General features: G+C 39.8%; 1 protein-coding gene across 1 annotated transcript; it reads left to right on the top strand.

Moving 5' to 3' along the window:
• The first annotated feature begins 2,341 nt into the window (after window positions 1-2,341).
• On the top strand, window positions 2,342-3,079 carry LOC104896938 (uncharacterized). Its single transcript, XM_010683726.2, has one exon. It carries the CDS (start codon window positions 2,342-2,344, stop codon window positions 3,077-3,079), a length of 738 nt encoding a protein of 245 aa, XP_010682028.2.
• Window positions 3,080-14,427: the final 11,348 nt, after the last annotated feature.

Genomic DNA, 14,427 nt, shown 5'->3' with positions numbered 1-14,427 from the left:
TGCATACTAAGATGATGGATGTGAGACAGAACGAAACTGTATTTGCATTTCATCTAATAGACCAAGTTGTCTATTATGGAGTAAGTTGCCCGTGTGATTCTAGTAAGATGACGGTGTCCGTTCACTGCCAACTGATTAAAAAGTAAAGGATGTAATACTATTGTAGTATCATGTCTAGGAATGATCATTATTGCTTTGTTTATGTTTGTATGCATTTAATGGTTTACTATGTACTCAGCATAGTTGATTGTGTGTTATTGTGTGTTTGTTGACCTGTGATGAACCATTGATGCTGTAATGGGGAGCGTTTTAATTAAGCATTATAAGACTATTATGATTTACTTAATTAGTTGTGGTTTGAAAAAAAGGGGTCGTTGATGATTCCCCAGTTGCATTTCAGTTTTCGAGACAAATGATTTGGGTTAACATTCCTTTTGATAAGCCTTGCGTTTCATCGCGGCGGTAACACTCCCAAAGCGATGCGACGTAGTTGTAGACGTGTATGGATTTTGGGGGTGTTACAAAACTGGATTCAGAGCCAGAAATTCCTATTTTCAAAGACATTTTAAGAAGGATTTTAAAATGGGTAGTATGGGATAGGAGCATATAGATTACTTTACGTGCATTAAATCATAGGAATGATTTTATTTGTGATTTCATTTCGTTCCTTGTATTCGTATGTGTTGTTTGATTGATCAATTGAAGTTGTGAAAGATTCTTGAAATCTTCAAATATGAATAAATTAGGAGATGTCACTAGTGGAAAAATGAAGAAGGGCTGTGCTGAAAAATGCCTGTAGGGCTGCGCTTTTTGACAGCAGCCCTTTCAATAGCAGCCCTTCATTTTTTAAGTAGGGTTGCACTACACAAGCACATCCCTTCACAAGGAAGGGCTACGCTTTTTAGGTAAAAGCGCAGCCCTTCCTACCAAAAAAAAAATTAAAAAAATTTGTTTTTTTTTTGACATTTTTTACTCATATATTAATCTCACATTTTCTGAATTTGAACATTTGCATTAAACTTTAAAGTAAACCATCCAAATCCAGAAGAGAAGAAATTATAGATCTACAATGCAACTAAACCCAAATATACAGAAGAGAAGAAATTATAGATCTACAATGCAACTAAACCCAAAACAAACAAAAAAAGAACGAAACGAAAATGAAAAAAAGGAACAAAAACTAATATACAGAAGAGAAAAATTATAAATCTGAAAATACAAGAACATTAATCAAAACAAAGATTAAGAAATTATAGATCTGAAAATACAAGAACTTTAATCAAAAACTGCCTCCAAACATTGACCTAATAATATTTAAATACGTAAAACAAAACCCTAATACATAATTAAGGAAATAATAAAATTCGGAAATACTTAAAATGCCTATTTGGAGCCTTAAACGAACTCGTATGGCTTAAAAAAGCCTATATGTCACGGCAAAACTGTGGGTTTGACTCGTTAGCCAGTTCCGCTTCCGAAAAGGTATCACAATAGGCAATCGGACTCCGTCGGCATAATTAGTGCAAATCATTTCAGGCTTTCTGACGCTTTTCCGTGACTTTTTGATACAGAAGAGAGGATGAGAGAGAAGGAGGAAAGGGAGGAGGGACGTGAGAGAGGAGAGAGAAAGAGGAAAAGGGAGGAGGGACGTGAGGGAGGAGAGAGAAAAGGAGGGATAATATATTTGAAGTCCGCTTAATATTTGAAGCCCGCGAATTTTTTACTTCAAATTTTTTTAAGAAGGGTTGCGCTTTTCTTCAAAAGCGCAGCCCTACATAACAGAAGGGTTGCGCCTTTGAAGAAAAGCGTAGCCCTTCACTTAGTAGGGTTGCGCTTGTAGAAAAGCGCAACCCTTTTGAGTGTGAGAAGGGCTGCGCTTTGCCTAAAAGCGCAGCCCTACTAAGTGAAGGGCTACGCTTTTTTAAAAAAAGCACAGCCCTTCTGTTATGTAGGGCTGTGCTTTTTAAAAAAAGCGCAGCCCTTCACTAGTAGGGCTGCACTTGTAGGAAAAACGCAACCCTTCCTTTTTTTCCCCTAGTGTGTATAAGGATCGGTTAGTGTATAGTGGTTCAAAGGACTAAGTTAAGTTTAAGTTGTTATAAAAGATGTTTCAAAAATGCATGGTGTTGGACTAAAACCTTATTTAAGTATAATCTGATAACCTAACGCCCGGGCCTATAAAATAGGGGAGGATTCGGACGCCTGGGCCAATAAAATAAGGGCTACAATGGATTATAGGATCATGCAAGGAGAGCAGGGTTAAAGTCTAAGCTGGCAAGGATACAGTTTATGCTTCACTTTGTCCCACACATAGAACCTTATCGCTTCGTACATCTTAGGTATGGAGATTTGTGGTCCGAAGAGGGGAATTTTAACAGAGAGAAACATGCCTATTGGAACCAGTAGCTTCCTATCGAAAGCCACTTCCTTTATGACCTCAAGTACTGCGAGATCGAATGACTGGAAGATCCGTGAGGCAAGAGGTTTAAACCCTTATACTTCATCACCATCAGTCCGAAGAACCTACCATGTGGGGGAAAGCTTGGCAGCTAGGGCTGTAGATGGGAGTTCTGAGAACCCAAGAGTTAAACCTGAGCCACAAACGCCACCTATAGTTGCAAAAAGGACAATATACCAAGCGTTTGAGGACGAGTTTATACCCGAGACCTACCAAAACCTTAGAACTATCACCTACATGTCTGATGATGATGGGAACAATAGGACCTTTATCGCAGTAATTGAAGGGGATCAGGCTGCACCGGTATTATATGAGGGAAATGAGGAAGATGGGGACCCTAATGGAAATGAGCATGCTGAAGGGGATCCGATAGAAGAAGATCCTAAAGAAGAGGAGCCTATTGAGGAAGAGGAACCCATAGAAGAGGAAGAACCCCTGGAGGAAGAGGAACCCATTGAGGACGAAGACCCTATTGAGGATGAAGCTGATATGGAAGAAGGAATAGAGGATCTTGAGTCAGATGATGAAGCTCACCGCTATATTCCATTGTTTCCTCTCATCACATATTTAGGATTACAATATCGTTATTTTCTCATATTTATTTATTTAGTTCAGTGTTAATAAGGTTTGCATGCCGAATAGTGATTAGCATTATTTATACATACATATACCTATATATATATAGTTAACTGAACTAGAAAGTAAGACAATATACTTTGTTATGAGTTAATATAATATAAGTTGTTTAAGTTAACACTATTATGTCTAACAAAGTATATACTTTGTTTTATAATAGTAGCCTTGCACCTTCCTAAACGAAGGTGCGGCAGTAATGGCTCGATCAAATAGGTGGTCAATTGCTAATTAGGTCTTCTTAAATACTAAATCGGTGGTCGAGGCATTACAACATCAAAGGCTAAACATGTGCTCAGGAAATTTCTTCGTATTCGATAGTTTCCTCTCATCACATATTTAGGATTACAATATCGTTATTTTCTCATATTTATTTATATATTTCAGTGTTAATAAGGTTTTCATGCCCAATAGTGATTAGCATTATTTATACATACATATACCTATATATATATAGTTAACTGAACTAGAAAGTAAGACAATATACTTTGTTATGAGTTAATATAATATAAGTTGTTTAAGTTAACACTATTATGTCTAACAAAGTATATACTTTGTTTTATAATAGAAGCCTTGCACCTTCCTAAACGAAGGTGCGGCAGTAATGGCTCTATCAAATAGGTGGTCAATTGCTAATTAGGTCTTCTTAAATACTAAATCGGTGGTCGAGGCATTACAACATCAAAGGCTAAACATGTGCTCAGGAAATTTCTTCGTATTCGATAGTTTCCTCTCATCACATATTTAGGATTACAATATCGTTATTTTCTCATATTTATTTATATATTTCAGTGTTAATAAGGTTTTCATGCCCAATAGTGATTAGCATTATTTATTCATACATATACATATATATATATATATATATATATTATATATATATATATAATATATATATATATATTATATATATATAATATATATATATATAATATATATATATAATATATATATATATAGGTTTCGAGGAATGTCGTCCTCTTCGGCCAGCATTTCGAAGGCCTTAACAGCCCAAGACTATGAAGTATCAATCACTTCATTCAGAGCCTCCTTGGCCGACTGAAAAGATGCATTGGCCTCCTCCTTTAGCTCGTGGTTTTTAGCTCGAAGATAATGATTTTCTCTTCGGATCTTCGCGGCTGCTAGAAGGGTTGCATTTCTCTCGTCCTTGAGAGCCAGCTCAAGGGCAACCTTCTCGTCCAGCAGCTCGGTCAGCCGGATCAGGTACCTTTTATTGTCGGCATCCATCTCGACCGAGCGTTTTTCCCAAGCCTCTCTGGACTAGCGATGTAATACTTCTTCCTCGGCCATATAAAATTGGGCCTGATCCGCTGCCTTGGTGGCATCACGGATGATGTGTTTGTTCTATTTCCTATAAGGGTACAGAGTCATGGCCGAGTTCCCCTTTGGGGCAAGACTCGTCTAGACAATAGCACTCTTCCAAGAGTTTAGCATGTTCACTATTGGACGTGTCTCGTAGGTTAAAGGAAGCCGGCCAAGTTACCCCAGGCCGATTTGCTTCTTAAAGAAAGGTTTGTCCCAAAAAAAAAAATCAGTCAAAATATTGCTAAGTATTTACCAAGGTATCCATCCTCTTTTCAGAGCCGGATTTGCTGTACTCCTTCCAGAGGTTGTCAGTAAACTTGGACATGCTTATATCACCCGTCCAAGACTTCTTGAGCGCTGCTCTGGCCGAATCTATATGAGAAAAAAAGCATGATTAGATTGATGATTGTCATTGGACGAAAGTATTAGTTAGAAAAAATTGCAAGTTATACCTCTATCCTCGGCCCACCGCAAGCCGGCGGCGACCAAGAAGTTATCACTGTAAAAAATCTCCTTGAAGGGGATCCAATTGGACGGACCCTTAAAGGAGGAATTATTGATGGAATACTCCGATACTCTGAAGTATTCCATCATTTCTTCGGCTGAAGTGCTCTCCAGCTCAATATAGGATGTTGTTCGTCCAGTGTTGGTGGTGGCCCGGCTAAAGTACCGGTACCATCTTGCCACAGCTTCATTAGGCGCCTGGACGAATAGAAATTCGGCCTTCTAGGCATGGATCATGGATGTTTTGTCCCAAGACGTCAGGTAGCCCTGACGATTGCACACGCTGAACCAGGCTCCGTCCGCTGTTCTTGGAACCTTGGATACGTAATGGATTTGGGAAAAGGCGGCCAGCGAGGGATCAACACCTTTTAGCTCGCATACGGCTAGAAAGGTTAGGATGTTTTGCTAAGAGTTTGGGGTCAGTTTGTTATGGCGAATACTGTAGTATTCGAGAAGGCGGCTGATGAATGGATGCAAGGGAAATCGCAACCCGACATCCAAAACTAATCGATAAACGGCAAAATGGCCGGAAGAAGCATTAAGTATAGTGTCTTCCCGACCAGGAAGAATAAAACGGTACCCCGACATTGGCATAGCCGAGATATGGAGGGTAATACTTGTGCCTTAAGGCCTTTTTGAAATTTTCCCACCCAAAACCCGGCTGATTTAGGAGCATCTCCATATAAGTAAGGGAAAATTCCTCAGGTACACCTGAGGTTTGGCGTAATTCCCAAATTACCCCCCACATTTGGGGAATTCCTCAGATACCCCTGAGGTTTATGTTTGTGCTCAAGATACCCTTACTATGGATGGAAACCTAACGCCGTTAGGTTTTCCTCTCCTTCTTCCCAATTTTCTTTTTCTCTCTCCACCTATCATCCTCCATTGATGAACATGGAAGCTTTCTCACTCCTCCCCCCCACTCTAAAGCCCTAACCACCCACCCCCCCCCCCCACCACCTCCCCTTCCCTCCACCCCTCCCCTACCCCCGCAGCCCCCTCCCCACCCTAGCAGCCCCCTCCCCCCTAGCCTGCGCCCCTCCTCCACCTCGTCGCGAGAACCCCACCCCTCCCCCACTCTATCCCGTCCAAATCGACGCCCATAACCCTGTCAAAATCGTCCCCATCCTTCCGAACCCAGTCGAAATCGATGCCCAGTTCAGTTTGGTTAATGAGCAGTGGTGAAATCGATCTTCTTCAGTCAGAGATTTGGGTTTGGGAAAAACAGAGGAGAAGAGAGATTGCGAAAATGGGGGCTGCGGCTGGCAGGGGTGGCGGGCTGCGGGGGTTGGGGATGGGTGGGGGGAAGGGGAGTGGTGGGGGTGGGTGGTTAGGGATTTAGAGTGGGTTATAAGGAGAAAGAAAGCTCCATATTTATCAATGGAGGATGATGGGTAGAGAAGAAGAGGAAAACCTAACGGCGTTAGGTTTCCATTCATAGTAAGGGTATCTTGAACACAAACACAAACCTCAGGGGTATCTGAGGAATTTCCCAAATGTGGGGGGTAATTTGGGAATTACACCAAACCTCGGGGGTACCTGAGGAATTTTCCCTATAAGTAATAGTTAGCTAAGGGCACAATTTAGTCATCTAGGCAGGACATGGTAAAGAAAAGCTTATCGAATTCCCTAACCCAGTTCTCGAATTCCTTGTGTCCCCCTTTCCCATTCTGGTGGGTTCCTACGGGCAACCTTTTCAGACAAATCCCCATCACGGTTGTGACCTTGGGCTAGGTTAGCTTTATTGCACCAAGTCACGTATCGATTGCTGGATATTAGAGAGGTTTCAGGTGTGCCTTCCGACCGAACCATTTTAGGCTGAAAAATAATATAATATCTATCTCAGTGACGTACACATAATCTTGTACTCACCTAACAATTACACATTGCACATATAACCAGTTATTACGAACAAATATTAAATTTTTACGGACTTGCACTACAAACATCTTGAATAAGACGGCATTGTCAATAATAACATAATGTACTATTATTCAAAATGGAAATTTATCTTTACTGAACAAAGTGATTGATACATCGAAGTCTTGGGCTGTGAAGGCCTTCGAAATGCTGGTCGAAGAGGACGACATTCCTAGATATGTTCGTCGGCTTGACTTTCAGGAGAGCCTTCATAAAGCCAATTTGGCCGGGGAAGAACCTCCAGTATTTCAAGAATACTCGGATGACGAGGAAGAAGAAGAGGTCGACCCCGAAGTCCAGGCCGACGATACCAACACTACTCCAGAGGCTTAGCTTCTCTTCTTGTTTTCTTTTTTCAATTTTGGCCGCAGGCTAGTTGTACTTTGTAGCTTTTTTACTTATTTGTATTTTTAGACTAGGTTGTAATTTCCTCTTTTGATCTTCTATAAAAGAGTTTCTTTTTTTCTCATATCTTTGCCTCATAATTCTATACATATGACGTCTATAATTTAATCGAATTATTTTGAATAATGATGCTAAGAATAAAAATTGTTCGGCCTATATAAGGCTTACCCCTTGATCGCCTTTTTGGGCTCAAATGCCAAGTAAAACATATTGAGCTCCACAACCCACTTTAGCATTCGTCCAGAGGCATCCATCTAATGCAGGACTTGCCTCAGAGGCTGGTCAGTTTAGACAAGGATACTATGGGCTAGAAAATATGGTTTCAGCTTTCGGCTGGCCATAAGTAGTGCCAGGCCGAACTTTTCTACATTTGAATACCTGCCCTCAGCATCTTTTAGCACATGGCTAACAATGTATAGGGGTATTTGCACTGAGTCCCTTTCAGATAGGAGAAAAACACTAACCGCGTGTGGTGATATGGCCAGGTATACATATAAATTCTCTCCTTCGGCCGGGCTGATTAACCTTGGCAATTGCCGAAGGTGCTCTTTTACCTGCTGAAGAGCCTTCTCTGTCTCCCCACAGACGGCGCCAAATGTTACGTAGCGTTAAACTCGTAAATCAATCCTACAATCCCCAACAGTAGGTTCTAAACTAGGAGACTTGTGCAACAACACCTGGACTCGAACCCCGAACATGAGCTCTGCCTTGACACCTGCAAAAAGGAACCCACCCTGGAGGTTTGGGTGGTATTTCCCCCTCCGAAGCTTAAGTCAAGTATCAGGGATATGAAGGAACTCTTAGAGAGAGAAAGTAGAGAGAGAAAGAATTTATGGCAGAATAACAGCACTATGCTCTGAAAAAGGTACCTTTCCCCTGATTTCAAGGACTATTTATAGTGTCTAAAATGACTGATGTACCTTGCTGTCACCCTAATTTGGGAGCATCTGATTAGCTAAGCAATAATGTTGTGACACGGGGCAATTGCTGATTGGAGAGTACACCTCACCCTTTTACACAGAAATGTGCTTTTCCTTTACTGGGCCTAAGTACAATTTTGGGCCATAAGAAGGGTTTTAGTACACCTTTTCCTCATAAAAGTGTACTTTAGTCCATACAAGCTTATGACCCATGTACTTTACCAGAATAGAAGAGTGCCACTTGTAGTGCTGTGATGGAGCCACGTGTCATAGTGATAGCCTTTGATTTTTAGGCTACAACAGAATCGCTCATGGTAGATTTATAAGTTAGCCTTATTTATATTTCTAATATCACAATACTAAATCTACTTCGAGAGGAGAGAGATCGTATAGGCTTTTAATCATTATGCGAAGTGACCCTTGACCATGCGAGAGTGGCTAGGTGATCCTTGAAGGAGGTAATGTTCTAAGAAATTACATGTGTCCTTGATATATTAGGTGGTTGTTATTCATCCATGGTTTCCCAAATTATATGTATAATGATCCATAATCCTAGTACTTTATTAATTGATTTATACCTTCGTGTTTAATTATGTTGTTTGCTTAGTTCCGGAAAGCTTCTTATTTTCAGAGATGTGTTGTATGCTTTGGAACTTAGGAGAATGTTGTCTTCGGTGCTACCTTGAATTGAATAGGTTTTATAATGGTGTTTGAAGTTGATAAATTTATATTGTCTAAGGGTGGCACATTTGTAGGACTTGGTTATCTTTGTAATAGTATGTTCAAACTATGTATTTTGAATACTTTGAAAGATATTTGATTTGTTGTTAATGACAATTCTTATCTATGGCATAATAGGCTTGGTCATGTTAACTGTATGTAAAAAGTTGTATTCCATGTCTAAGCATGTTTTGATTCCCTCTTTTAATTCGAGTATAGAAAAGTATAGAACATGCATGTTCACAAAGACAACTAGAAAATATTTTCCAAACAATGTAGAAAAAGATACTTCATTCCTTGAGTTTGTGCACAATTATTTATGTGATTTCCATAGCGCCCCTTCCTTAGGGAAAAAGAAATACATGATAACTTTTATTGATGATTATTCTCGATTTTGTTATATATACTTGTTGTTTACTAAGGATGAAACCCTTGATAAGTTTAAGATCTATAAGAATGAAGTTGAATTACAACTAAATGATAAAGATAAACGGTTTAGAACTGACAAAGGTGGTGAAATCCTATGATCCAAGTTATTTTCAATCTACGGGAATAATACATGAAACAGCAAGAACTATTACACGAATCCCCATTTATACCCACCGTAGAAAATGGTCGGTAATTTCTTAAATACAGTCGGTAATCATATTATCGAGCGCTAAATGGTTGTTTTGCTGCAGTAGGTAAAAGGTTAGTCGGTAAATAACAATAACGACGGTTCAACGGTAGGTAATTATTACCGACCGACTAAGCAGTAGGTAATCTCACAAATACCGATTCTAGTCAGTCGTTAATTGTTGACATGAAATTTTTTAAAAAAATCAGCGACATCCCGTCAATTTGAGAGATGCCACTTATCTTGAATTTCCTACCAAAATCTGAACTAATTTCAGGACATCTAAGGAAAATATAGACAAACCAAGCATAAGTCTACATATGTCAAAGCAAATAAAAAAAAAATCTCACATTCGAACTTTAAAAAAGAACATGTATAAATCTGGGTAAAATCCAATAACTTCACAATTACATTCATTTATTATAAAACTGATAACTAGATCTAATAAATACAAAAATATAATATACATTTAATTTTACTAACATCTTAAATCTTGGATTATGTAAATTGAATTGGTACTCTATGCATCACCAATAATCTTCAAATTTGTCAAACTTCTGGAAATTAAAACGTCCACTCAATACTAGAGTAATTGAATTGGACCTTCCTTCATAACCAATCTTCAAGTTTGCCAAACTTCCTCATAATAAAAGATGAAGAGAAGGGCAAACAAAAAGAAAAAAAGAATATTAATAGAAACAAAGAAGTGACGATCTGAGATAAAAAAAAAGGAAAAAGAAGAGGAAAAGTAATATGTACCTTCAAATGAATGAAACAAAGAACCACTACCACAACATTAATGACAAACCACCACCACCGACTAATGAGATATTTGGTTGAGATTGATGCTTTTTGATCGCCACGAATGAGATTAATGAAGGAGATATTCGGCTGAAATAGAGGTTAGCGATTTGAGAGGAGTAGGAACTAGAAAAGGGAAGTGATATAGGAGTTGTAAACTGAAATGGAGGTTAGAGTTAGGGTTTTCTTTTTATATGGAGGCGGGTCATGGGGTTAAGATTAGGCGATCTTATAGCGGCCTGACCTGGATTAACCTGAAAAAAACAGCATATTGCTTTTAATTTTCTCCTACATGACAGCGGTCATCCTAGCCTGGAAGTCATTTAAGACAGTTTCCAGATGACCAGCTGTCACTGGACGGTCAAGATTCGCTTGGATGATAGGGCCCCTACTCCACAAGAGAGACGAACAGCAGCAGAGGGCCTGTCTCTTCCTCTCGGTGGCCTCTCATCACCCACCGTATCTCCCACTTGTATCTCAAAGCTTCTATTCCTGGCAACATTGGATGAGTGGCAATCAATCATTGCTGCATCTCCCCACAGACGGCGCCAAATGTTACGTAGCGTTAAACTCGTAAATCAATCCTACAATCCCCAACAGTAGGTTCTAAACTAGGAGACTTGTGCAACAACGCTTGGACTTGAAGCCCGAACCTGAGCCCTGCCTTGAACCCTGCAAAAAGGGACCCATGTTGGAGGTTTGGGTGGCATCCCCCCCTCCAAAGCTTAAGTCATGTATCAAGGATTTGAAGGAACTTTTAGAGAGAGAAAGTAGAGAGTATTTATGGCATAATAACAGTATTATGCTCTGAAAAACGTACATTTCCCCTGATTTCAATGACTATTTATAGTGTCTGAAATGACTGTTGTACCTTGATGTCACCCTAATTTGGGAGCATCTGATTGGCTAAGCAATAATGCTGTGACATGTGGCAAATGCTGATTGGAGAGTGCACCTCACCCTTTTACACAAAAATGCGCTTTTCCTTTACTGGGCCTAATTACAATTTTGGGCCATAAGAAGGGTTTTAGTACACCTTTTCCTCAGAAAAGTGTACTTTACTCCATACAAGCTTATGACCCATGTACTTTACCAGAATAGGAGAGTGCCACTTATAGGGCTCTGAATTGTGATGGAGCCACGTGTCAAAGTTATAGTCGTTGATTTTTAGGCTACAACGAAATCGTTCATGGTAGATTTATAAGTTATCCTTATTTATATTTCTAATATCACAATACTAAATCTACTTCGAGAGGAGAGAGATCGTATAGGCTTTCCACCATTATGCGAAGTGACCCTTCACCATGCAAGAGCGGCTAGGTGATCCTTGAGGGAGGTAATGTTCGAAAGAAATTATATGTGTCCTTGATATATTGATTTATTAGGTGGTTGTTATTCATCCTTGGTTTCCCAAAGTATAGGCATAATGATCCATAAGCCTAGTACTTTGTAAAATGATTTATAACTTCGTGTTTAATTATGTTGTTTGCTTAGTTTTGGAAAGCTTCTTATTTTAAGAAATGTATTGTACGCTATGGGACTTAGGAGAAAGTTAGTCTTCGGTGCTACCTTGAATTGATTAGGTTTTAAAATGGTGTTTGAAGTTGATAAATTTATATTGTCGAAGGGTGGCACATTTGTAGTACTTGGTTATCTTTGTAATAGTATGTTCAAACTAAGTATTTTGAATACTTTGAAAGATATTTGCTTTGTTGTTAATGACAATTCTTCTCTATGGCATAATAGGCTTGGTCATGTTAACTGTAAAAAGTTGTATTCCATGTCTAAGCATGCTTTGATTTCCTCTTTTAATTCGAGTATAGAGAAGTATAAAACATGCATGTTAACAAAGATAACTAGAAAATATTTTCCAAACAATGTAGAAAAAGATATACATGATAACTTTTATTGATGATTATTCTCGATTTTGTTATATAGACTTGTTGTTTACTAAGGATGAAAACCTTGATAAGTTTAAGATCTATAGGAATGAAGTTGAATTACAACTAAATGACAAAGATAAACGGTTTAGAACCGACAAAGGTGGTGAATTCTATGATCCAAATTATTTTTAATCTACGGGAATAATATATGAAACAACAACAAGCACTACACGAATTCCCATTTATAGCCACCGTAGAAAATGGTCGGTAATTTCTCAAATATGGTCGGTAATCATATTATTGAGCGCTAAATGGTCGTTTTGCTGCAGTAGGTAAAAGGTTGGTCAGTAAATAAGACTAACGACAGTTCAACGGTAGGTAAGTATTACCGACCGACTAGGCAGTAGGTAATCTCACAAATACCGATTCTAGTCAGTCGTTAATTGTTGACATGAAATTTTTTTTAAAAATCAGCGACATCCCTTCAATTTGAGAGATGCCACTTATCTTGAATTTCCTACCAAAATCTGAACCAATTTCAGGAATTCTAAGGAAAATATAGACAAACCAAGCATAAATCTACATATATCAAGGTAAATAAAAAGAATCTCACATTCAAACTTAGCATCAAGTTGAGACATGTAGCCTACATGTCTTGATGAGGCTCCTCTCAAGCCCTTGATATAAGGCTCAGGGAAGCATTTGAAAAGCTCCTGCTTGAGCTTCTCATGATCGGCCGAATTCATCCTCGCGTACGCAGCCGAGGATTCGTCGTCCGAGAGACTAGGAGAGTCGTCAAGAGCTTCTTCAGCTGCCCCTTTTCCTTTATCTGAAAGAGGAGACTCGTCAATATTTGGGACGGGTAAAACTACGGCCTTTTTGTTGGACTGACTCATCGGGCGCCCGCCAACGCGCAAAGTCCAAACAACGTTAGAGTAGTAATACTCACTAGAAGATCGGGACGCCGATCTATAACTTTCCGACATCTGGATACCAGATTGGCCACTGACCCAGAGAAGGTCGACCCGTCCAGATCCGCGTCCATATAGGTAGTTTGATTCTATGTCCCGTCCAAGTGAACAACCGCGTTCGGTTGCTCGGAAGTAACGGGGAGAGTTGGATCCACTAGGCCGACATACGTGACTAAGGCCCTCTCCTCGGTAGTAGGAGGGTCGTCCTCGGCCGGTATGGAAATCACGACCTTTGGTAAAGAAGGCCGAGAGGGTTTCTTCGTTTTGGTTGTGAAGCCTTTGGGTTTTTTTAGGGGGAGGTGCATCCCCGGTCGTGGGCTGCCTCTTTTTTTGAAGCTGCCTTCTCAGCCAACGCTTTGGACGTTGGGGCATTTTTCTGAAAAAGAAACAAGTAAAATATCATCGTCCGAAAAAAGAAAAAGGTAACCGGCTAGGGATGGTAGAGCTTCAGTTAGACGGAGTTGTGCTCAATAGGGAGCCCGTCCAACAAATGCTAAAAAATATAATAAAAGGATATCCTCTACGGAAGCAAGCCGGTCAATAAATATTGGACGACTTCCCTCCTAGAAGGGTACAGAGTCATGGACGAGTTCCCCTTTGGGGTAAGACTCGTCTAGACAATAGCACTTTTCCAAGAGTTTAGCACGTTCACTATTGGACGAGTCTCGTAGGTTAAAGGAAGCCGGCCAAGTAACCCCAGGACGATTTGCTTCTTAAAGAAAGGGTTCGTCCACCAAAAAAAAATTAATCCAAATATTGCTAAGTATTTACCAAGGTATCCATCCTCTTTTCAGAGCCGGATTTGTTGTACTCCTTCCAGAGGTTGTCGGTAAACTTGCACATGCTTATATCACCCGTCCAAGACTTCTTGAGCGCTGCTCTGGCCGAATCTATATGAGAAAAAAAGCATGATTAGATTGATGATTGTCATTGGACGAAAGTATTACTTAGAAAAAATTGCAAGTTATACCTCTATCCTCGGCCCACCGCAAGCCGGCGGCGACCAAGAAGTTATCACTGTAAAAAATCTCCTTGAAGGGGATCCGATTGGACGGACCCTTAAAGGAGGAATTATTGATGGAATACTCCAATACTCTGAAGTATTCCATCATTTCTTCGATTGAAGTGCTCTCTAGCTCTATATAGGACGCTGTTCGTCCAGTGTTGGTGGTGGCCCAACTAAAGTACCGGTACCGTCTTGCCACGGCTTCATTAGGCGCCTGGACGAACAGAAATTCGGCCTTCAAGGCATGGATCTTGGATGTTTTGT

The sequence above is a fragment of the Beta vulgaris genome, chromosome 6 (assembly GCF_026745355.1).
Source record: "Beta vulgaris subsp. vulgaris cultivar EL10 chromosome 6, EL10.2, whole genome shotgun sequence".
Taxonomy (NCBI): domain Eukaryota; kingdom Viridiplantae; phylum Streptophyta; class Magnoliopsida; order Caryophyllales; family Amaranthaceae; genus Beta; species Beta vulgaris.
The sequence above is the reverse complement of the archived record's forward strand: the minus strand, read 5'-3'. Positions and strand labels throughout refer to the sequence as shown.

What these genes read in the sequence shown, in the direction of transcription:
- LOC104896938 (XM_010683726.2), top strand. Translation starts at nt 2,342, where the DNA reads ATGGAGATTTGTGGTCCGAAGAGGGGAATTTTAACAGAGAGAAACATG.